This window comes from Paroedura picta, chromosome 2, assembly GCF_049243985.1.
Source record: "Paroedura picta isolate Pp20150507F chromosome 2, Ppicta_v3.0, whole genome shotgun sequence".
Classification (NCBI taxonomy): Eukaryota; Metazoa; Chordata; class Lepidosauria; order Squamata; family Gekkonidae; genus Paroedura; species Paroedura picta.
Window position 1 is genome coordinate 147877505 of NC_135370.1, and position 25447 is coordinate 147902951.

Below are 25447 nucleotides of genomic sequence, written 5' to 3' on the forward strand. Positions count from 1 at the left end.
TGAGAAATGAGTGCAATGGTGTGGTAGTTTGAACATTCATTGGCATTGCCCTTCTTTGGAATTGGAATGTAAATTGACCTTTTCCAATCCTGTGGCCATTGTTGAGTTTTCCAAGTCTGCTGGAATATTGAGTGCAGCACTTTTACTGCATCGTCCTTTAAGATTTTGAATAGTTCAACTGGAATGCTGTCACCACCACTAGCTTTATTGTTGCTCAGACTTCCTAAGGCCCATTTGACTTCACATTCCAGAATGTCTGGCTCCAGGTCAGTAACTACCCCATTGTGGTTATCAGGGATGTTAAGCTCGCTCTTATATAGTTCTTCTGTATAATTTTGCCACCTTTTTAAAATCTCTTTTGCTTCTGTGAGGTCCCTACCATTTTGGTCCCTTATCGCAGTGGTCCCCAACCTTTTTATCACCGGGGACCAGTCAACGCTTGACAATTTTACTGAGGCCCGGCCGGGGGGGGGGGTGTAGTCTTTTGCCGAGGGACGTCACTGCCACTGCCTGAGGTCCTGCTCCACTTGCTTTCCTGCCAGTGCCCCTGATTTCCCACTGCCCGCTGGGGGGCGTTGCCAGCAGTAGCTGTGCAGTGCTGCGCCGAGGGGGAGCCCCAGCCATGGCAGCCACTGGAGAGCACCAAAGGTGAGCCGGCAGCAGAGTGGCAGGGCAGCCCCTGAGGCAGCAGCCGGGGAGGAGGACAAGGAGGAGCTGCGGCCCGGTACCGACTGATTTATGGACCGACACCGGTCTCCAGACCGGGGGTTGGAGACCACTGCCTTATCGTACTCATTTTTGCATGAAACGTTCTCTTCATATCTCCAATTTTCTTGAAAAGATCTCTGGTCCTCCCCATTCTATTGATTTCTTCTATTTGTTTGCACTGTTCATTTATTTTTATTTTATTTATTTTTATTTATTATATTTATATACCGCCCTCCCCGGGGGCTCAGGGCAGTTTACATAAGAACAACAACAGTACATAAAACAATCTATAAACATGTGAATAACTTTACAATAATAATCGTATAACCATATATTTAAGAAGGCATTCTTATATCTTCTAGCTTTTCTCTGGAATTCTGCATTCAACTGGGTGTATCTTTCTCCCTTGCCTTTCACTTCCCTTCTCTCTTTAGCTATTTGTAAAGCTTCCTCAGACAGCCATTTTGATTTCTTGCATTTCTTTTTCTTTGGGATGGTTTTAGTTGCTACCTCTTGTACAATGTTGCAAACCTCCGCCCATAGTTCTTCAGGCACTCTGTCTATCAGATCTAATTCCTTAAATCTATTTGTAACCTCTACTGTATATTCGTCGGGGATATGATTTAGTTAATACCTGAGTGGCCTAGTGCTTTTCCCTACTTTCTTCAATTTAAGCCTAAATTTTGCAACAAGAAGCTGATTATCTGAACCACAATCAGCTCCTGGTCTTGTTTTTCATAGAATCATAGAGTTGGAGGGGGCCATAGCCATCTAGTCCAACCCCCTGCCCAACGCAGGATCAGCCCTAACCTTCCTAAAACATCCAAGAAAAGTGTGTATCCAGCCTTTGCTTGAAGACTGCCAGTTTACTGATAGTTTACTGACAGTTTACTGACTGTATAGAACTTCTCCATTTTTGGCTGCAGAGCACATAGTCAATCTGATTTCTGTGTTGACCGTCTGGTGATGTCCATGTGTAGAGTCGTCTCTTGGGTTGTTGGAAAAGAGTGTTTGCTATGACCATTGTATTCTTTTGACAAAATTCTACCAGCCTGTACCCTGCTTCATTTTGTACTCCACTTGCCTTTATCCCGGTTATCTTTTGGCTTCCTACTTTAGCATTCTAATCTCCCATGATGATAAGCATATCATTTTTTGGCGTTGCTTCTAGAAGGTGTTGTAGGGCTTCATAGAACTGGTCAACTTCATCCTCTTCAGCAGCAGTGGTTTGGGCATAGACCTGCATCACTGTGATGTTGAATGGTTTGCCTTGGATTCGAACTGAGATCAATCTGTCATTTTGGGGACTGTATCCCAAGACTGCTTTTCCTACTCTCTTATTGATTATGAAGGCTACTCCATTTTTTCTGCGAGATTCTTGTCCACAGTAGTATACCTGATGGTCATCTGAATTAAATTCACCCATTCCTGTCCATTTTAGTTCACTGATTCCTAAAATGTCGATGTTCAGTCATGTCATCTCTTGTTTAACTATGTCCAGCTTGCCTTGATTCATGGATCTGACCTTCCAGGTTCCTATGGAATAAAAATCTTTACAGCATCGGACTGTCTTTTCGCCACCAGTTACTTCCACAACTGAGCGTCCTTTCGGCTTTGGCCCAGTCGTTTCTTTCATTCTGGCGCTACTCGTACTAGCCGTCTGCTCATCCCCAGTAGCACATTGGACACCTTCCGACCTGAGGGGCTTATCTTCCGGCGTCATATCGTTATGCCTATTGGAACTGTCCATAGAGTTTTCATGGCAAAGATACTGGAGTGGTTTGCCATTTCCTTCTCCAGTGGATCACCTTTTGTCAGAGCTCTCAGCTATGACCTGTCTGTCTTGGGTGGCCCTGCACGGTATAGCTCATAGCTTCACTGAGCTACGCAAGCCCCCTTGCCACGGCAAGGCAATGATCCTTGAAGGGGGGATGCTGGACTACTGGCCTTATATTATTGTCTGCTTTTATGTTCTACATTCTTGTGGAATGTGCTTTGTGACTAGCCCCACATAGATTGCTTTATAGTAATGAGACTTGGATAGGATCAGAGCATAGATCACTACAGCTAGATCTCACTTTTTGAGAAAAGGTTGTATTGGGTGAACCAACGAGCTTATCAAAGTTGCTACATACCATAGAGGACACCCAAGTCTTCAGCTATAGGCCACAACCCACACTATGAACTTGTTCCTTCAGGAGGAGTACATTCTCCTCCTAGCTGCTTCTGCAGTCTCTGTGCAGCTCTGCATTGGCACATAGCACCTTAATCTTGTCTGAACTGGCCTTCATTTTCTGTGTGGTGTGTTTCAGTGTGTTGCATTTTTTTTGCCATTAGATCATATCCCTATTCCATCTATTCATTTAATAGGAAATTTCCTATTAATAGGAATTAATGGGAATAAGACATGGCCATTGTAACTGGACTACTATAACTTGCTCTATGTGGGCCTGCCCTTAGCTCTAATTGGAAGTTACAACTGGTCCTCACTAATCCCTGGCTCCAAAGACGCATGACTGGCTTCAACCAAGGCCAAGGCTTTTTAACCCCTGGCCCCGACCTGGTAGAATTAGCTCCCAGAGGACATCAGGGCCCAAATGAAGCTGGCTTAGTTTTACAGGGCCTGCAAGACAGAGCTCTTCTGCCAGTTGTATGGTTGAGACAGTACATGGAATATCTTTTGGGCGTCTCCTGCTGGTTTAGTTCTCTCCTCTACTGTATTTATGTGTTATTGATTATTGGATGATTTTATTGTTTTATACTTGTTGCGAGCTACCCCAAAATGACTGGTTCAAAAGGGGTAGGCTATAAATATAAATATACATTGTTACAGGGTAGTCCTGCAGTGAGTTTTTCCCTCCCTCTCTGGCTTCCAAACAAATTGATTTTTACTGGGGGGGGGGAGTAATTTTATATGACATCATCCTCTATTTGTCCTTTCCCCATCCTCCAGCCTGCTTTACTCCAAGATATTTGGAAAGAATGCAACCCAAGCACATTGTCATACCACCTGGATGGGAAGGTGCACATGGTTTTGCCCTGCAAAGATCATAACAATGCCATTTTTCTGCAGCCCCTCATTTTATCTGCTGTACCATCTGAGGGCTTTAAAAAAGTCACTATCGTTCTCTAACACTGTAGTGCTGCCAATACTAAAGCAATTACTGATTTTTTTAGAACACTCAAATAGTCTTTCAGTGTTACAGCAGGGAAAATGGGGTCTTCAAGGGGCTGTCCGGATGCACCATTGCCCATCCATGTGACTCTATATTTGCAGTGTCAACAAGGGGGATTGTCATGGGCCCATTATGCATGGGCCATAGGGCCCGCACTCGCAGCAGCAGTGCTTCAGTTAAAATTACCGAGAACACACGCTGCTGCCGCAAGTGCGGGCGCCTCCCAGTCCCGGGCTTCGGAAGACCCGCGTTAAGCGAACGTGGGATCTTCCGGAGCTTCCCGGGTAAGCCGGGGCTGCGGCGGCCCGGCACTGTGCATAATCGGCAGCGCCGGGCTTGTCGGGCCACCCAGCCTCGACCTGCGGTGTCCCTTCGGGACACCGCTCACCCCTGCGGCTCCGTGGCGGCACGGAGCTGGCAGGGGCGACCCCCTGCCACCCCCCAATCCCCCCAGCCCCTCCCCCACCGCTGCACTTACCTCGGCCGGACTTCCTAGCCCCGGCGTAAAGCCCTCACGCGCGTGCTACACCGGGGCAACCCAGCATGCCCTACTCTCGTGCGTTCATGGGAAACAGTGGGGCATTGTGTCCCAGTGCAATGGCATGGCGCCAGCGCGCAGAATCTGGCGCCGTGCATAAAGGGCCATGGTGTGCCAACTACAGAAAACATCAACCAGAATGCAGTTTTTAAAATTCTGATTACTGTTACATGAAAGAGTAGATTTGGTAATGTGGAAAGTATGGAGTTCTGTTGGGGAAAATACCAGTATGGAGTTCTGTTGGGGAAAACAAGGATATCCAGTGAGAAGTAGGCAGGAGAGAAAGGGGTTAAAGGGCTTACCTAGTTCTTTAAAAAGTAGCTTCAGCAGTTGCATTCACAAAAGTGTTTCAAGATTATCACAGAAGAAAACTTAATGGGTTGTTTTACCCAGACTGTTCTCATAAAATGGGAGCATTTTCTGAAGGACAGTAAGAGTTTTATTATCCACATACAATAAAAATGCAGCTTTCATATTATTGTTTTTCTTTTATCATGCCTTTAAAGTGCAGTCAAACTATGATTTTACGTAATAAAATTCTAAATGTTCAATTTTTATAGAAAGGTAAGGATTTTGGATATTTCCCAATGGATGCAGTCCAGACAGAAGAAGTTTTCATTACAGAAGAAGTAGAAGTCCCAACTAAGGTAAATAAATATCTGAAGGACCGTCTCAGTGTGTTCCCTGGAGCGCATTACACTCAGCAAACACCGTCATGTTGGTGATCCCTGGTCCTAGAGATGTCTGCCTGACCTTGACTAGAGCCAGGGCTTTTTCATCCCTGGCTGTAGTCTGATGGAATGACTTGCCAGTTGAGATCCAGGCCCTGATGAAGCTGCCAAAAGTTCCACAGGGGCTGTAAAATTGCACTCTTCCACCAGGCCTATGGTTGAGGCCATGGTAGCCTATAACTGAATGGACCTCTCTCTTTCCTCCTTCTTCTTTCTCTCCCTTTTTCCCTTGCATCCTGTGCTCTCCCCCACCCCACTAGGTAATGTCATCAAGAAAATGAACACATTGATGGTGAATGGAGATCCCTTGGGGGTGGGAGGTGGGGATTTATTAGCTATAATTATTATTTTATTGGTATTATTATTTGCTGGAAGCGGCAGTATAGAAACCAAATTATAAATACATTAAAAAATATATCGCTGTACAACAACTGAAACAGAAGAGCTTCTTTGTAGATGTAGTCAGTTAAAACTATCTGCATAACAGTAATGTCCAATGGTACATTCACCTTTATTTATTTATTTTAATTTTTAGGAAACTGATTTTCTTTGTCTTGATGGAGGAGAATATGTTTTTGAAAACAAAGACAGCATATTTAATACTGAGAATGAAGAATATGAACATGTACCTTTTCACACAGATGAAGACTACTCAAAATCAAACATGCCCAGAGATGAGGCTATGGAAGTGACAGGTACTTCCTTCCCAAAAGAATATAAAGAACCTGACAGTGACGATGGCAAATCTGAAGACCAGCATACCCCAGAAATTATATGGGCTGGAGATTCAGAACTCAGAGGCAGCAAGACTGGAGTAGATGAGAACATTCGGGAAGAAGATCATAGGAGCCATAGCCTGCAACCAGACCCCAAACAAGCTACATGGTCTGCTTCTGGTATTGCAAGCTGGCTTGGCTTAGGAGGCAAACAAGAAGAGGAGCCTGTAAGAGAAATCTCAAAGACTTCAGAAACAATTACATTCAGACGAAGAAAAATAGCCATCATTGATGACAGTGACTTCAAAAAACTAAATGATGATAGTGAAACAGAACCAAGGACTTGGTTTCAGAGTGCTCTGACAGATTTTATGCATTTTGGAAATAAGAAGGCTGGATTCAGTTTGCTGCATAAAGAAAATGATCCAGACGTTCAGGACATTTCCAGGATCACTGGAGATGCTGATCACTATGGCAGTACTACAGCATCAGATACACAAGAAAAGAAGTCCAGGGATTCCACAGTATCCAAATCAAATTGGTTTGATTTAGATATAAGTGATGTTTTAACTTTTGGATACTTGAATGAGAATAAAGTTCAAAGAGAAAAGTATGGTGAAACAGAAACAGCAAGTCCAAATGAAGAAACAGGGATTTTAATGGATCAAAGCTTGGAAGAGCAAATATCTGAGTCACCACCACACCATGAAGTGCAAGAAAAATATATCCAAGAAATAACGGAGGTTAAAAAACCAGATTCCAAAGTGCAGTTAACAAATGACCATACAGAATTCAAGGAAGCTATGGATACATCTGTTTCCACTGAACCAGGTGACAAGCTACTAAAATCTCACTATGCAGAGCACAGTTCAGTATCAGACAGTGAAATTACGGAAAACCTTAATATTAAAGCCATAATGAAGGAGTCAGGAAGAAAAAATGATCAGTCAGGTTGGTATGAAAGTATCTATAGCAACATATTTGGTTTTAGTAGAGTAAAATCAGATAATTGGCCAGCTCATAACTCTGTGTCCATTCAGAGGTCACAGGAATTAGCTATACCTTCTCATGGTGAAGATCAAAATTTTCTCCAGAAAGACAGCTCAACTGCAAGGGAAGAAAATTCTGGCAGTCCTCAAACACATCAGTCTTTCTTCTCTTCCAGTCCGTTCACAAATACATTGAATGCAGAGGGTTTTGCATCTAAAGAAAAGGGGAATGTACAAATTACAGAACAGGCTTTGCTATCTAGAGAAGGAAGCTCCCAGTCTAAAAAGGAGAACAAAATATTTCATATAAAAAAAGAAAGTAAAGTACAATTAGTGGGAAATCAGAAAGTCACTGAAAAGGTTTCAGTAATCCTTGATGTAGCTACTTTCCAGGAAGCAACAAAATACCATAAAGAAAATAGAGAAAAAACACAAGATGTTGAATTAGAGAAAGATATCTCAACTCTTAAATTTGTAAAATTTAGATCAGAGCAAGGAATTTGCTATGACCATGACATACAAATAACAACATATGGAAAACCTGAGAATTCAGAAATACAAAACTATTCTAGTATACAAGATAAAAATTATTGTCCTATTCTAGAGGACAAACAGTGGTCATTTTTGGATGATTCACTGACACAATGGAAATCTACTCGGGAAAATATTAATGCCCATGAAAAATTTGCCCCAGTAATAAAAGAACCAGATGATGGGGTAGCAGTTAGATTGAAATATAGTGAAATAGATTTTTCACACCTGTCAGCCGCTCAAATATATCTACAGAGATTACCAAAAGGAGAAATGACTGAAACAACAACAGACAAAGAAGGAAGTAATCAGGCAACAGATAGAAAACTGACATTTGAAGAACTCAAAGAACTTCCAGAACATTTTCCACAAACGAAGGACAACCTACATGAGGATGGAGTACTTCATGATGTTTCAGATGATGATAAACTAGATATACAACAAAGCAGAGAACAAATGTTATCAGAAAACCTTGTAGTAATAGAAAATATTGAAGTAAAAGAGATAGCTAGGCACTCTGATGGCATAAAGAGCCAGAAAAAAATAAATCATCCCCCCCAAAATGACATCACAAACGTTAATGCAAATCTTTTTCATAACCAAAATGAGGAGGGAGAAGTAATTTCTCAAGACATTCAGAATTCAGCCCAGTTTCCACCTTTTTCAAGAGCTTCTGAAGACAAAAAGCATGTAAATGACAAACTACAGGAAGGCTATGTGGTAGATTCCTATGATGAAAATGAATCTCCTGATTTGAAAAGCAAAGGAAAACTTAATCATACCAAAGATTATTTTCCTACAAACTCTGATTACAATGTTAAGCTAACCAGAAGTGAAATTCCTCATGAAAGTATTAATCAGCCCTGCCAAGAAAGAATAAAAGAAAGAGGGCAACCTTCACAACATGTCTCAGAACTTAGTGAAAGCAAACATGGAGACAGTATTCAAGATACAGAAGATGAGCTGAAGAAGCAAACAAATAAAAATAACCCAGATGTATTAAATAACCAAGAGCCATCTCCAGTGGCTACATCTAAAGAAGTGTTTAAAGGTGAAAAAGATATTCCTGGGAATGGTGCCTGCATGTCAAAGGATGACTTTATCAGCTACAGGGTACATAATAAAGACATTCAAATTCCACATAAGTGGGCAGCTGGAAAAAGTGGTGAGGCAGAACACAGCTCAAAATCAATACAAGAAAATGTTGTTAATGCAGTTAGTGATGCTTCATCAACGACAAAAGCAGGTGACGATCATGGTCTGAAAGCACAAGTGATCTTATCTTACCCTAGTTCTGGTACTTTTTCTTCCCAAACACCTGTAAGTTTGCCATATCTGAAGGAAGATAAAAAAACCTTAAAAGCTGAACAAGAAGTCCTGTCTTCCCACCCTGAGCCATCAGACTGTGAGAAAGAGATAGTGGTCAAGAACATAGAAGGCAGCAATGGCAACACAGGGAAAGAAGGTATGGGTAATATTTTTACTACATGGTTTTTAGGAAGGCTATTTCAAAATCATAATGAAGATATCAAATAAATGATAAAAGGGCAGATAATATAGTAACCCAGGGGCTGGAGGTGAAAATCATGGGAAGTTATTCTGAACAAAACAAAGGTGAAGTTCAGAGCACAAAGGTCATCAGTTATAGCACAGATAATTTTAAAATAATGGAACAGGGGACTCATTATTATTATTATTATTATTATTATTATTATTATTATTATTATTATTATTATTATTATTATTATTATTAGATTTATTTCCTGCCTCTCCCGATAGGCTCGAGGCGGGTCACAACAACTAATCCCATTAACATTCCCATTAAAATATCAATCTACTAACTAACATGGCAGCTAAAAATCCCATCCCTCCCCCAATTATTAAGAGGTGAAGAGGAAAGGATAGGGGAGTAGCGTACACTCCAACTCCTAGGGGGGGAGCGATGTCCCTGATTTGCTGACCCCAGCCTCAACCATAGACCTGGTGGAAGAGCTCCGTTTTACGGACGAAATACATAAACATACCCAGGAAAAATCTGCCCCCTTAGATTCAAAAATTGATAGCCCAAAATATAACATATTTTTAATTCAGAAGACTGTATCCATTGTCCAGGAAACAGTAAAAAATTATAAATTGATAAGTGATAAGAAGTTGAAGGTAGAAAAGGTAGAATATTACATAAATCTAGCACAGGAATTCAAAAGGATTCTTCAAGCAACTATGTGTGAAAGTTATGAACTGCTGCTACTGGAGCAAGAGATTGAAAACCTTTGTCACGATATCACCGCTTTTCCATGTGAAGAAGTTGTCAGTGAAAGGAAGCAAGAGATTGCTCCTGTGGAATATGAAAATACATTTATGACTGAGCAGAAGAAGTGTTTAAACAAGAAAACGTATTTAGTTGCTAACCTACAAAGTCTCATGCTGGATGTCAGAAACAAATGTGAAGCCCAACAAACAGACTCAGGTACTAGATTGCTCTGTGTTTAAAAAAGCTTAAGAAAGCAAGAACAATACTTAAAAAAAAAAAAAAAAGGAAGGGCAACATATTTTGTCCCAGAATAAAATAAGAAAAGAAATTGCTACTTTTTCTATGCCTATAAGACTGCTGGACAATACCAATTTCAGGCATATAATATCCCTCTGCACCATGCTATATCGCGGTTGTAGGGAACATGATTTTAAAGTAAGAAAATAGATGGAGAACTATTTATTTTAATATGTAGGAAAACCAGACAGGCTGTGGGAAAATGCAATATCCCCATGAAAGAAGTACACTTAACAGCAGACAAATAGCTGGTAAAAACCTGGTAAATGATCAGTCAGGCTTAGATCCACTGGAGCATATCTGAGGGTATTCCATAGAAACATTCCGATACACCAAAGGTGTTTAGTTGATTAATATATGAGTTTTAATCAGTTCAATAAACAGTTAACTATTCCTTTATACCGGATATTAGAATATTATAATTTTAAACTACAATATCATTTTAAAGTGTGAAATAATTTATTTTTTTCATAATTTAGGGCAGCAGTCCCCAACCTTTTGAAGGTTGAGGACCACCTCCAGGGGTGAGGAAGAGCCGGCAGCTCCACGCATGCGCATTTGTGTCCACCTGTGTGCCGGTGGACGCGCCTGCCTCTCCCCACCCCTCTCTAGCAACAAGAAGCTAGCCGGGCTGCGAGCAAAGCGGCTGCTTTGGCGGCTGCTTCTCTCGCAGCCTGGTGAGCTTCTCGCTGTGGGGGGGAGAGGCAGGCATGGCCACCGGTGGCCCGCTACCGAGGCCTTTGCGGCCCGGTATCGGGCCACAGACCGGGGGTTGACGACCCCCGATTTAGGGTATCTGTTATATTACTGCAGGAAATGAAATACAAAAGGGCTTCCAAAAATGGGCTGTATGATGGGCCCCCCTCATAGTTCCCCACACTGAGGAAAAAAATTCCCTCCTAAAATAAAAAGCCCAGTTTTATTTCTTCCCTCTGCTTGGTCAACATCTCTTATTACTTTTTAAAGATTCCTTCCATTCCTCAGAGTAGTTGAGCATGACATATATTGTTCACCCTACCCCATTTGTATCTTTAGTACCCCTTCTTCCCTTCTCTTGCTCTGTTTCATCCAATTCTCAACATCTAGCTGGCTACTTATTATTACTGGTGCTGATGCAATATTGATAAATCCAGTTTTAAAAGGTTTTTAATTGTTTTAATTAATTGACTATATTGTATTAGTCCATTGAATTTATGTTAAACCGCCTTGAGATGGTTACTGAGAGGGGCACTATACATACTTATTTATATTTATTGTTGGATTTATATCCCGTTTTACAGGCCCTGAGGAACTGTGATAGATTTGTCAGGGCCCTCAGCTATCCCGGGAGCTCATTCCACCAGGTTGGGGCCAGGACTGAGAAAGTCCAGGTGTACTTCCTTGAAGCCAGGAATCTCCAATAGATAAGTACTCACAGAGCGAAGAGCTCTGCGAGGAGCATAAGGAAACAAGGTTGGGCCCAAGCTGTGAATGGCCTTAAAGGTCAATACTAGAACCTTTAATTTTATCTGGGCCAGAACTGGCAACCAAAGCAGCTGCCTCAGCACACGCTGGATATAGGCTCTCCATGGTGTCTTAGTGAGGACCCTAGCAGCCACATTTTATACCAGCTGGTGTTTCTGGGTTAAGGACAAGAGCAGGCATGTATGGAGTGAGTTACAGAAATCTAACGTAGAGGTGACCATTGCATGGATCACTGTGGCCAAGCAGTCCGGGGGCAGGTAGGGCACTAGTAGCTTAGCTTGGCACAGGTAAAAAAACGCTGTATGAGCTACCCTGATGACCTGAGCCTTCACAGATAAGGAGGAATCCATAATCATGCCCAAATTCCTTGCTGAGGCCTAGATTTTAAGATGAACCCCAACTAAAGTAGGCATGCATGCTTCCTGTCCTGCCACCTTCTTGCCCAGCCACAGGACCTCCGTCTTGGAGGTGTTGAATTTCAGGTGACTCTGCTCTAACCATCCAGCCATGGCTTCCAAACATCTGGCAAATGTATCTGGAGGGGGAGTCCGTCCATCTGTCCATGAGGAGATAGAGCTGGTGTCATCCACATATTGGTGACAACCCAGCTCATAACTCCTGACCATAAAAATCTGCAAATACTTTAAATAAAAGTAGAATGGGTTTTTGAAAGCTATTCTCTCAGATCCTAATCTATTACTCCAAATATTTTCCTTATGTGTCTTATTATTTTGTTGTAAGCCTGTGTGGTGGTGATAGTAAGTAGTAATATTAGTTTTAGTAATATGCTTATAGTCAAATAATAATCACTTTAATAAACTGGCAGCCCTAGAAATAATTATAAATGAATTAATTTATTGACATATGAGTTATACATTCAAACACTTTTATGTGTCTAACATGCCTAGTTTTCCATTTTCTGGCTAATGTTAAATCGGGAGATTGTAGATTGGGAAGAGTCTGATGATTAAAAGGAAATCAGAGTTGTGGATGTGAAGATGGAAACAGGCTTCTAAATCTTCATAGGCTAAAAGATTATGACATTAAAATTAATTAATAAAACCATTTTATTGTTCATAGGTACAACCAATACAGGAAAATTATCTTGTGGTGCTGCTACAGTGCATTTGGATAAGAAACCTAATAGCGGTCAACATTTAAAAACAAACAAAATTCCTTCAGTAAATACCGAGTACAAAATGTGTACTTCAAAGAGCAGTGGCCAGCTGAATTTGAAAGAAAGAGGATTGGTGCAAAATCCAGTGCCTCAAAACTGTACCTTCAGATATGGTAAGTAGTATCCAAAAACTAGCATCCAAAATTACACATTTGCAACAACAGCAAGAAATCATATATAACACCAGAGATTGTAAAACCTCTCTTTTCTCTCACTTTTATATAAAACAGAAAGAGAATGGCCATTTCAAATAATCCTGTATTTGAATGACATATGTGACCTTGTAAAGTCTGCATTTTCATTTGTGATGTTTATGAGAGAAAAGGTGAGTATCTTTGAGATTTCTTATGGGCTAAAACCTTAAACAGGTCTGCTTAGAAACCCCCAATCATATTATATCAGGCTCATGATACAGAGGCAGCAATGGCAAACCATCTCTAAATGTCTCTTGCTTTGAAAATCCTGTAGGTTGCCATAAGTCAGTTGTGACGATGGCAATAAAATAAAATACTAATTTATACGTATATATTCATACACATTACTTTTTGAGGGTGGTATACATAAGTTCTCTGTTCTTCCATCTGGTGCTCACAGTAACTGTATGAAGTAAATTCAAGTAGGTAGCTGTGTTGATCAGAAGAAACCGAAGGAACAGAACAAATTGTGTGCATACCCACAAAAGCTTATACGCAGAATTAAACTTTGTTGGTCTTAAAGGTGCCACAAGTATACCACTTTAAAAAATCAGATTTCTTACATAAAATTAGATGTATCAGTTAATTTTATCTCAAGTATAACAGGTTGGTATAACTATGCATTCCTGTTTCTATGGCAGTCAGCAGTAATTGCCAAAGCATGAGTTAGGATCTCTGAGCTGTTGAATACTTATGATCAGAATGCTAGCTGCAGATACTGGGTATCAGGTAAAGTATCTTGCAGGCTGGCATGGGCCAATTTACATGTTCAGAATGGTCATGTTAAAAATATTTCATTGGGTAGTTCTCATCCCTTGTGCTTGCCCTTAGTTAGATTACGAATCCCACAGGAGAGGCTCGGAGATCTTCCCAAATGACTATCTCCAGTTGACAGAGATCAGTTCTCCTGGACAAAGTAGCTGCATTGGAGGTTAGACTCTATAGCATTACATCCAGTGATGACCCTTCCCTCCCCAAACTCTGCCTTCCCTAGGTACCACCCCCTCCCCAATCTCCCGGAATTTCCCAACCTGGAGTTGGCCACACTGCCAGTGAACTGTAAACTAGATTTCATGTAACCATTTGGGTACAAGCCCCCAAAGCCATGCAATATCTTTCATTACAGTCAACCAAATATGTAGAACAAAGTTTTAGTTAAGTGGCATCTTCAAGACCAACAAAGTTTTATTGAAGGTATAAGCTTTTGTGTGTTCTACTGTTCAGACTAACATGACCACACACTTGAACAAAACAGTGTGCAAGCCTTTGTCCTAGGTGGGGCACTCTTAGCTACTACATCAAGCTGGTGCTTGATAACTTAAACTGCCTTAGGACACTAGAGTGAGGGGAACAAACTGAAATCCTTAAAAAACACTTACTAAAAGAGGGAATTAATAAGGAGATAAAATTGCTAAGCTAGTAAGGTATATGAATTCTCATTCTACCCAGGCTTGTATTTCAGCCATTACTGCTTGTAAATCTGACAAGATGATATTTTCAGCTGAGTCACAGCATTGTTACATGTTTTACTTTAGCAAGAAAGCAAGAGATAGCTGAGCCTCTGTTTAGCAGTATACCTACTGTGTGCAATTAAACCTCATGATTCACAAAGAAGAGGGTGTGGGACTAAAATACACCTGTCATTAACCTCCCTTTAGTCCCTCCCTTCATTGCATAAACATCAGAATAGGATCTCTTGTCTATTGGAAACATGGCTCTCAAGCTCGGGAACTTTCATGAAGAAAGTAGAGCTATTGTAATGCTTCTTTGGATTTTCTAAATGTATTTGTGTGATCACAATTCTTGGTCTGCAAATGGAGCAAGCAGAGGAAGAGGTATGTGTTTCTTCTAAAAGTAATTAAACTGACAAATGGTAGATTTTTTTTCTGTATGCATAGAGTGATGTTCTTATAATGATAAATGTGAGACTGCTGCAGAGACATGTTACCAAGTGCTACTCTACTGCTGGAACACTGTCTGTTGTTTAGATGATTTGTAGATTTCATTTGAGTTATGAACACTATCACTTGAAATGGGTGACAGGTGAGCTGAGTTTAGCTTTGAGAAAAGGGACAACTGTTTTCATGCTGTGTTATAAATAGTCTATTCCAACTGAAAATATCCGATATCAGCTGAAGCAGAACTGTCTATTGAGCTCTTTAAAGTGTGTTCTCTACATCTACGCTCTCTCCCATTTCTATTTTAAAATGTCAGCCGAAAGTATAATTTTACAAAGTAAGCTGTTCTATAAAGATTCTACCTTGTCTTTCTTGTTTTCCCTGGTCTCCTACGCTATTCCCTCCAGGCATAATCCTGTTTTTTCCTTCTACTGCCTTTTACTCCTGTGCACAAACTAATGAGAACAGATTACAAGGAACATAATCCTAAACATTTTAGTTTCCTTGCCCTAACATCACACTGGGTTTTATTTTTGCCCCTGTAACTAGCAAAAAATCTGGGCCTTGTTTATTACTTCTCAGGGCTTTACTTTGGAAGCAATAGGTTGAGGCCCTTTTAAATTCTTTTCTTATGCAAGACTGGCTGTGCATGCCAAATCTACTCGTTCTGGTTTTATTGTTCTTTGTTTTGGGGGTTTAATCTAATCCGTAATCTACAACAGGCCAGCCGCTTGATAATATAATTTTATATTTAGAGCTACTAATTCTTATCTTGCAATATTTTAAAGCTTACTCTTGTTTTTTTACTAGCCCAAATTAGTTTATCACTCTTTCTTCTTTCTTCTATGTGTATAGGTAAAATTTGAAATTAGAAATTTAGTTTTAGCAGCATATTCACTTTGATTACAGAGATACTTCCCAGTCATTAGACTTTTAATTTTTCTATCAAGATAAATCTGCCTGTATCATTTTCCATGTCTTGTAATTATTTTTGAAAACATTACAATTTTGCCCAGTCACATTTATGCCCAAATATGTGATGGGGTTGTTGGCTACTGTACTCTCTATAATATTGTCTTCTTGTTGAGTTTAAAACTTATCATTTTTGTCTTTTTTCTATTTTGTATCCTCAAAATGATCCAGATGTGTTGATGTTCCATTACATACTGTAGTGATTTGGGGGATCCATGACTGTTAGAACCTCATCATCTGCTTAGCTTTTCTTTTTAAATTCTGTATCTTTCACTTTAATTCCTTTAATCTTTGTGTCTTGTCAGATCCTTGTAGCTAAATTCTCTAATGCTACGATAAATAGTACAGGTGCCAAATGACATCCCTACTGTGTTCCTTTTTCTGTTAAGATTGTTTCTGTTCATGTCCCATTTATTAAAATCTTTGCTTGTTGGTTCAAATATATACCTTGCATCCAGTTCAGAATTCAGAGCCACAGTTTACATTTTGAAGTACGTTCAACAAAAAGGCCATATTAAATTGTCAAACGCTTCCTCTGCATGCAGAAATTAAAACACTACCTTATTTCTCTTCACAAGTTTGATTCCGTCTATTTAAATTGTATAGTGTCTCTCATATATCTCTTTGGTACAAAGCCTGTTTGATCAGTGTAAATTAAATTTGGTAGACATTTTCTTAAACTTTCTGCCAGTACTGTAACAAAGATTTTGTAATCTACGTTCAGAAACAGAAACAGATCTGTATGACTGGTAGCACTGCATCACTGCCTTCTTTATATATTAACTAGTAGTAGAGCCCGCTGAAACCAAAATTCAGCGGGCGCTAGGGGCCTGGGGAGCTTCCCCCCCCCCCCCGATCTGGAAAAAAGCTCCCCAGGCGAGCCGCAGATCGCCTTCCCCGGGGCTTGGGGAGCTTTTTTCCTCCCCCCCGATCTGGGTAAAAGCTCACCAGGCCCCGGGGAAGGCGATCGGGCGGCATGACGCGTCGGAGGCGCTAGGAGCAACTGCGAGCCGAGCTGCGCGCGGCTCGCACTTGCATGGGGCTGGGAATCGGAGGGACCAATCGGCAGGCGCTTTGCGCCTGCCGATTGGTCCCTCCAATTGTCTGTCCAGAGGAAGGGTCCAATCCGGACCCTTCCTCATCCCGGACACATCCCGCCTCAGAACGTCTTACAGCTTTATTTAGTCCGTGGCGCCGCCTGCGGCGCCACGGGCGGTGTTAAGATGTTATATATGCCTCTCACCACATTGGAAGTACTGAGTTTGATTCTTTTATCTCATTCTTAACTTTTTGAAATGATATTAATAAGATGTCTTAAAAATGTTTATAATACATTTCCATTAGCCTATCCTAGCCTGGAGCTTCATCCTGTTTTTGTATTTTTTGCCTAGGAGATTTCTTCTATTGCTATTTTTTGATTTTAGATTTTTTTAATTACAGTGAGAACTTTGTGGTTGGGATGTCTTTGAAATATTCTCTTATTCTTTTTTTCTGAGACAGACTTTTTCTTGTATAATCCTGAGAGAGCATTGATACATTGTTCTTGTATTTTTTTTTGCATATGTAATTTGATCTCCTTTCTTTACACCTATGACTCTTTTTCCTTCTCTTTCCTAAAACAATTATATGGGGAAAATGAAAAGCCAGAAAAAAAGGAGAAACAAATTATTAGATTCATTGCCTCTTAAAAGTCTATATTAATTTGTAATAATTCTCCCTAAGAAGGCAAAGGGAAAAAACAGTGGAGGTGGGCTTATCCAGCAACTGCGCTTCTGTTTCCCAATGGGCTGATTTTGTCTGTAGTTTCCATCATAAGCAGGAGAAATATTGTAAAAAATTAGTTCTGAGTCCAAAGTTATTTTAATTAAATGGGGAGTATCAAGGATAGTACTCTAGTATAGTGGTCCCCAATCCCCGGGCAGCGGCCTGGTGCCGGGCCACAAAGGCCTCGGAGCCAGGCCACGGCTCCCCGCCCCCCCCCGCAGCGAGAAGCTCGCCAGGCCGTGAGCAAATTGGCCACCGAAGCGGCTGATTAGCTTGCGGCCCGGCGAGCTTCTTACTTCAGGAGGGGGGGGAAAGAAGCTTGCCGGGCCGCAAGCTAATTGGCCTCTTTGGCGGCCGATTTGCTGGCGGCCTGGAGGGGCGGAGAGAGGGAGCCACAGCCGCTAGCGCAAATGCGCATGCGCGGGCTGCCGCACATGCGCGTCTGTGTCCGGCGGGACCGCAAACAAGCATGCGTGGCAGTTCTGCACATGCATGCATGTGTAGCACTGCCACGGGAGCGCTTCTGCGCCCCCGCCGGACGCAAACACACACACGCGGCAAGTCCACACATGCGCGTTTGCGCTGGGGCTGACGCACCGCCCTTTCCCCTTACTCAGCAGTAGCAGGCCGCCTGCTGCTCTAGTAGATAATATATCTTCCCATTAGGCACTCTTACTGGTGAATCTGCCAACCTGTGTTAGTCAGCATGTTGCACTTTTATTGCTACATCAGAGCAGAGCCTAACACTGACCTTTTAAACCTGCTTTCTTCAAAGAAAAAAGGGAGGAAGAGAAAAAAGACAAATGTATAGTCTATAGAGAAGATATTCCACTAACTTAAGTAGTAATATAAAATTCATCTGAGAAATGAAAATGTTCATTGCAGCCTCCTCCATCTGCTTTGTTTTATGGCACAGCTTTCTTGATAGATGTTAAATTAAGTACAGTCCAACAGTTTACCTACTCCTTGAGATAAATCACATAAATCTCTTAGTACTCTGTAATAAATTTAAAACATCTTACGGTGTGATAGTGCTGGTAATTTGCCAATCTTCTGAAATGAGTAACAGTCTTTGAAGTCTAGTCAGAAGGTCACAGATCTGTAAAGAGAAGGGGGGGAGATAAAAGTAGAGGAGATGTTGCCCTTGAGGGCAAAATCCACTTATTGTCCACTGATTTTGTTGTTATCAGAAAGCAAGTTGAGCCTGTATAAATCAGCCACCATCCATGGATTCACCTGTCAATTGGATCTACCCCACAGGTAGGGGCAGAGGAATAAGTTCTCTATCCTCAACAAATTATCAGGATCCATTAAAAACATTCCTATTCAGGTTGCCATTTGCCTGGAAATCCAGATCCTAAGTTTTTAAACAACCTTAACCTTATACATTTACTAGTAGAAAAGCCCACTGCATTCAGGAATGCAATGGGCGGTAGCGGGCTGCAAAAGAAAGAGGAGGGCGTGGGTAGAGCGTACCTTGAAGGGTCGCCATTGGTCAGGGCGTCACAGCAGTGGGACAGTCGTGGAGGTGGTGGGGGAGGACGCGGTCGTGTCAGGCGGTTTCAGGTGGGCCCAGATAGTGTGGTGGATGGGGTGGGCTCGGTGGCTAGGCGCGGCTGTAGGGGCGGCCAGGTACATGTATTGAGGGGCTTGTTGGCGGTCGGCAAGGTCACGCATTGCTCATAGAGGTGGGCGCTCCAGGGGCTGGCCCAATCCGGGATTGGCCCACTGGTGCAGGGAAGTGATGGCTGGACTGTAGTTTCCTGTCCTGGGCAGCACCTGGACAGCAGGCTGCTGATCTGGACAGGACTGCCCAGATGATTGTTTGGAAAATATAAAGAGGAACTGTGGTAAGGATAATTCAAATCTACAAAATCCTCCCACTAATCCACATAGACCTTTTCCATATCATCAGTGTTGTTTTGTTTTTAAAGGATAATGCCGTATGATCTCCATTAATGGCACTGGATATTTTCCTGGCACCCACTTGCTTCTTCCCCAAAGCATCTCTTCCCTCCATAAGAATAGCTGATTCTTATATGCCGCTTTTCCCTACCAGAAGGAGTCTCAGAGCAGCTTACAGTTGCCTTCCCTTTCCTCTCCCCACAACAGACACCCTGTGAGGTAGGTGAGGCTGAGAGAGCCCTGATATTACTGCTTGGTCAGAACAGCTTTATCAGGACTGGGCAAGCCCAGGGTCACCCAGCTGACTGCATGTGGGGGAAGAGCGGGGAATCAAACTCGGCTCACCAGATTAGAAGGCCATGCTTCTAACCACCTCACCAAGCTAGACTCGGTTTTATCTACCTCAGTGAAGCAGAGGGTACTTCAGAAGAACCCACCCCATCCCCTTTGTGCCTGCAGGGAGTAGGGCTGCCAGCTTCCGTGTGAGACTTGAAGGAAATGGCAACTTCAGAAGGAGGACTCTTACATATCTCCTGAGCTCCCTTTCCTCTCCAAACTCTGCTCTGCCCAAGCAATATCCACACATCTCCAGGAATCTGCCCAACTAGACCTGGCAACCCTAGTAGGGAACATTAATTCTGCAGCAGCTGCCTTCATCTTGGACTCTTCCAACATGTTGGGATTAGCACCCAGTGGCAGCTATTGTGTGGGGATGTGTGAACCACTCTCTCCTCAGAATTATAAATGTACCTATTAGCGTATCACAATTGGGCCCCCCTGCAAAATAATATAAATATTTCTTGCTCTGTTGTTTTAGCTTTATCCAGAAAATTTCTTCTGATGCTGCACATTGTTCTATTTTCCATGTGGGGAAACATAATCTCACAGTGCATCCATTGTTACAGCAATTGCTCTGTGGAATGTGGCTACGTGAATGTTGTAGGCACCTCAAAGTCTGAGAAGACAAAACACCACTCCCACAATCCTGGAAAAAGGAGGAAGAAGAGTTGGTTCTTATATGCTGCTTTTCTCTACCTAAAAGAGTCTCAAAGCAGCTTACAATCGTCTTCTGTTTCCTCCACAACAAACATCCTGTGGGGTTGGGTGAGCCCTGATATCACTGCTCAGTCAGAACAGCTTTATCAGTGCTGTGGCGAGCCCAAGGTCACCCAGCTGGCTGCATGTGGGGGAGCGCATTAAACTGGCTCACTAGATTAGTAGTCCACACTCCTAACCACTACACCAAGGAAGCACTTAAATATCTTGTATTGGGAAACTGCTGCAAACATATCTACACTAGCCCCTGGTGCAAGGTAGAGGGTGAACAGGGATTGGGCCTTAAGGAGTATTCAATAGTTGGGCCACAATAGTGCTGAAACCCTGATCGGTAGTAAATCCCAGAGAAAATAGCAGGATTAGTAAAACCAAGAACAATGTCATCCTGCCTTCTTTCCACAGTCAAAGCTAAGCAAGCAGAAGCTTCATGCAAAAGGCTCAGCAGGAAAAGGAAACACAGCTCTCAGATAACTCTGCCAGCACAAGGGGCTACAACCCAGTGTTTAGGGCTCCTTTCTTGTTCTGGGATACAAAAGACCGAGGTCTTGTGGCTGAGTAAGAAGGGGCCATGTGAGGAAGCGCGCCTGCCCTCTAGATGGCGTACAGCTCACTCCGCCAGGAACCTGGGTGTGATTCTGGCCGCTTTCCTCACAATGGAAGCCCAGGTCACAAAGGTAGCATGGCTGGCATTTTACCATCTCCGCCAAGCAAAGCTACTAGCGCCCTACCTGGCCCTGGAACACCTAGCAACGGTGATCCATGCAACAGTCATCTGTAGACCGGACTTCTGTAACTCGCTCTATGCAGGCCTGCCCTTAGCCTTGACCTGGAAACTACAGCTGGTCCAAAATGCAGCGGCCAGGATCCTCACAGCAACACCGTAGAGGTCCCACATCCGGCCCATTTCCTACCAACTGCAGTGGTTGTTAGTTGAGTTCTGGATCAGACTAAAGGTTCTGGTAATTACCTTTAAGGCCATACGCGGTCAGAGCCCAGTGTATCTGAGGGACCGCCTCCCTGCTTATGCCCCCAAAAGAGCCCTACGCTCCACCGCTACCAACTGGCTAATGGTCCCTGGCCCGAAAGACGTCCGCCTGGCATCGACCAGGGCCACAACATTCTCTGTTTTGGCCCCCACCTGGAGGAATGAGCTCCTGGAGGAGATCAGGGCCCTGACGGAGCTTAAACAGTTCCGCAGGGCCTGCAAAAAGGAGCTCTTCCGCCAGGCATTTGGTTGAGACCAGGCACAACCAACAGCGAATGAAGGGTCCCTGCTCCCCCTCCCTCTTAGAACTCCACCAGAGTGTTCTGGACCTGTTTATACCGTTCTCTGTAGCATTGTTTCCACTGTTTATTGTTACAACTACCTGTTAATATTATTGTATGGTTATTCATGTGTTATAGATTATTTTATGTATCGTTTATATGTTCCATGTAAACCGCCCTGAGCCCTCGGGAGGGCGGTATATAAATTAAAATAAATTAAATTAATTAATTAAATAAAAACCCCTCTGAAGTTCTGTGTAGCTTAGACTTTCCCCTGGAGTAAGGTGACCAGATTGTTCCACTTTTGGAAGGACATCTGGGGGGGCACTTAGCAAATTGTACTTATGTTGAAAATTAAAACATATATATTACAATGCTATTTTTGCATTCTATGCGTTCTATGAAAAATTTTGTTGCTCCATATAGACCAAATTTTTAATCAAGAATCTCCCCCCCCCCCCAGGTCAATGGTGTCCCGCTTTAAAGGTAAAGGTATCCCCTGTGCAAGCACCGAGTCATGCCTGACCCTTGGGGTGACGCCCTCTAGCGTTTTCATGGCAGACTCAATACGGGGTGGTTTGCCAGTGCCTTCCCCAGTCATTACCCTTTTACCCCCCAGCAAGCTGGGTCCTCATTTTACCGACCTCGGAAGGATGGAAGGCTGAGTCAACCTTGAGCCGGCTGCTGGGATTGAACTCCCAGCCTCATGGGCAGAGCTTTCAGACTGCATGTCTGCTGCCTTACCACTCTGCGCCACAAGAGGCTCTTAGGTGTCCCGCTTTACCAGTGTTAAAATCTGGTCACCTTACCCTGGACCCTCAGTGCTGGTGGCAGGGCCAGTTGATGAATAACTCCCCAGACAAAGGGACTATTTTACTCCTCCAGCGAGGACACAGAGCTTCTTGCCCAGTCCTAACTAAGCTTACACAAAAGCAAGTCATAATTGAGCCCAGCGAGGTTTCTTTGATGCGAAATGAAAAACTTGTGCTCACTGTGTCGTAAGCCTGCTATCGTCGTGGCGTAATTCTCCTTGCCTTCAGCTAACACGTGGTCGCTCTATTCCTATTTAAACCAAGCCCCGATTAATAATTTGTCCCTTAGCTGCGGTCCCTGCAACCCTCCTTCCAGTGTCCTGAACCAGGCTCTTTCCCATCCCGCTCGGTCATCCCTGCGTCCTTGCCCCCCCCCCCCCCCGTTTTTGCGGTGCGCAACTCAAGAGTCCAGCCTGAGGCGCGAAACAGCCTCCGTCGGGCCGCAATGGCCTTTCCGTTCCCCCCTCTCCGCGCTGGCGCGATGGTTTCTTCCTGGCTGTCCCCCTCTCCCAGGCTGCCGGTGGCGCGTCCTGCTCGGCCGGGCCAGGAAGAGGCCGTGTGGGCGGCGCTGCCGGCTGCGGCTGAGCGGAGCCGCCGCAAGATGGCTGCCGCAAACGTCGCTGTTGCTGGGAGCAGCCCGGAGGACGCCGCCGCGGGATTCTGGCCGGGCTGGCGGCAGAGCGCTGAGCGCTACTGCAGCCTGGTCTTGGACAGCGCTCGGAGCGTGAGTGGAAGGGCCTAGGGCGTCTCATGCAGGCGGGCGGAGGGGGGCGATGATCGGCCACCGCCGTCCCGGTGCTCCTTGGCTTTGCCGCCGCCGCCTTCCTCGGTGGGTCATTTCTAACGCGAAAAGCGCCCGGAGCCTTCCTCGAGGACCCCGTACCTTCGACCTGTATAAGCTTCCCAGTTGCAGCTGTTCGGGGTGGCTGGGGATACTGGGTCGTAGGCGAGCGGACTCTGCACATGCTCAGTGACAAGTCGTCATTGTGGCTTCATGTATTCCAAGGGGTTGGGACTAGCTCGCTTTAGGCCTTCTCGCGGTTGTTATTATTAATGATGATGACGATGATAATGAAACGGCCGCAGATTGAGGATTGAAATCTCCCAGATCTACCTTGCTTCGGATGGTGTTGCTTCTAAAATGCAACCACTAATCCGGGTACTATTTCTCTCTCTCGACAACAACCCTCTACCTTTAACAGCTGCCGCAAGCAGAAGTTAAGCAAGTGAAGCTTTCTCTGTTGCTGCCCTTTCATCCTATGCATTGTTTAATATCTAATGTTGTTGTTAAAGCCATAGGAGATAAGGGGATTCAAGGATTCATAGTGTGAAAATGCCAGGAGGCATAAAAAAGGCATTGGCACAAGACGATTTGGCTATCTTGGAGTGGCTACTGTGTTTGAGTTTCTGATGTACTTAAGAGTTGGTATCCTGTACATGCCTGTTTCTCTGTGGCTTACCTTTACAAAAGTCCTCTTGCATCAGGCACCACAGTTACTTATTTCCTCAAACACAGTACTTTTCAGTTGAGGTAGCTTTAATATATGCATGTGAGCTGGCCTATTGTGTTGAGGCTCAAATTCCACTCTGGTTCCATTCCATCACCACCACACTGCCCTGACACAGAGTCCTCTGTCAGTTCTCCCTGTGTGATGACACTCAGCCTAAGCTGCCTTGTGGATTTGTTATGAGTACAGATGGGGTGAGGATTGTGGTCTTCTATATAGGACAGTGTTGTAGAAGTATATGGTATATATCTGCAAAGATAAACTAGATTGCCTGGAGCTGCCATCTGAAGCACTCTAAAATAAGGACTGCATTGGGACACTATGAAAATGAAATACTGCTTGAGTCAGAGCATTAGGAATATTAAAATGTAATGGCCTCTTTAGGGCCAGGGATCCGTAGCCAGTTGGAGGTGGCGGAGCGTAGAGCTCTTCTGGGGGTATAGGCAGGGAGGCGGTCTCTCAGATACACTGGGCCCAGACCACATATGGCCTTAAAGGTGGTTACCAAAACCTTAAACTTAATCCAGAATTCAACTGGGAGCTAACCGAGTTCTTGGAGTACTGGCCGGATATGAGATCTCCATGATGTCTTAGTGAGAATCCTGGCCGCGGCATTCTGCACGAGTTGTAGTTTCCGGATCAAGGATAAGGGTAGGCCTGCGTAGAGCGAGTTGCAGAAGTCCAGTCTGGAGGTGACCATCGCATGGATCACTGGCTAGGTGCTCTGGTTCCAGGTAGGGCGCTAGTAGTTTGGCTTGGCAAAGGTGGTAAAATGCCAGCCGTGCTACCTTTGTGACTTGGGCTTCCATTGTAAGGGAAGCATCCAGGATCACGCCCAGGTTCCTGGCGGAGTGAGTCGCTAGGAGCTGCACACCATCCAGGGTGGGCAGGCACGCTTCCTCCCATGGTCCCTTCCTACCCAAACACAGGACCTCCGTCTTTGCAGGATTGAGCTTTAGACGACTCTGCTTGATCCATTTTGTCACTGCTGGTGGAAAACAAGGACAGCATAGGATGATAACCTATGTTTCATTATGCATGTTGCAATGATGCTTTTGAAACCAGCTCAGATTGGTGTGAGGCCATGGAATATTTATGGACATTTCTACTACTGAGGCAACAAAAAGTTAGAGATGGGAGACCTGTCAGTTTAAAACCTTACATATTGGCGTAGGTGGTTCTACACAACCTTAGAAACAGGGCAGTTGAAGATCCAAGAGGCTCCCAGGAAGTAGAGAAATAAGAGACACTAATCCAAGAGATAAAATGACTAATCAAGAAAGGTGATGGAATGGAGCAAGATGGCTTTGAAGAAACAGCATTTTAGATCAGAAGGGCTGAAAAGTAGTGGGCTGAGAAGTAGGAACTCAAGGAAGCAGTAGTGGGTCCAAAAAGTCAGTGAAAAGTAGGGCTGAGTCAAAATCACACTGGTTATAAGAATGAGGTGGAAAGATAAGAGAGATTTGGAGAGCTAGGAACAGGGGGATCCAAAGG

The 25447-nt window shown here is 43.5% G+C and overlaps 1 protein-coding gene and 1 long non-coding RNA gene across 11 annotated transcripts in view; one reads left to right on the forward strand and one right to left on the reverse strand.

The window, feature by feature from the left end:
- The window catches only part of MIA2 (MIA SH3 domain ER export factor 2), a 64839-nt gene that overhangs the window by 9559 nt on the left and 29833 nt on the right, over window positions 1-25447 (forward strand). For 3 of the 9 annotated variants that reach the window (XM_077323173.1, XM_077323175.1, XM_077323174.1), the window contains exons 4-7: window positions 4983-5069; window positions 5689-8854; window positions 12482-12691; window positions 12809-12903. In XM_077323173.1, the coding sequence (XP_077179288.1) occupies window positions 4983-5069; window positions 5689-8854; window positions 12482-12691; window positions 12809-12903 (3558 nt within the window). Of the gene's footprint in view, window positions 1-4982; window positions 5070-5688; window positions 8855-9407; window positions 9857-12481; window positions 12692-12808; window positions 12904-12955; window positions 14608-22911; window positions 23170-25447 lie in introns of those variants that run through there. The other 6 variants (XM_077323176.1, XM_077323177.1, XM_077323181.1 and 3 more) reach the window with 6 other exon arrangements.
- Window positions 12070-22805, reverse strand: LOC143830544 (uncharacterized). Of its 2 annotated transcripts, XR_013228528.1 has the most exons (4): window positions 22626-22805; window positions 18883-19215; window positions 18429-18505; window positions 12070-12428 (listed from the first exon to the last, which is right to left on the reverse strand). It is a non-coding gene; the product is annotated as an uncharacterized LOC143830544 (long non-coding RNA). The 2 variants fall into 2 exon arrangements; XR_013228527.1 differs by lacking the exon at window positions 18883-19215.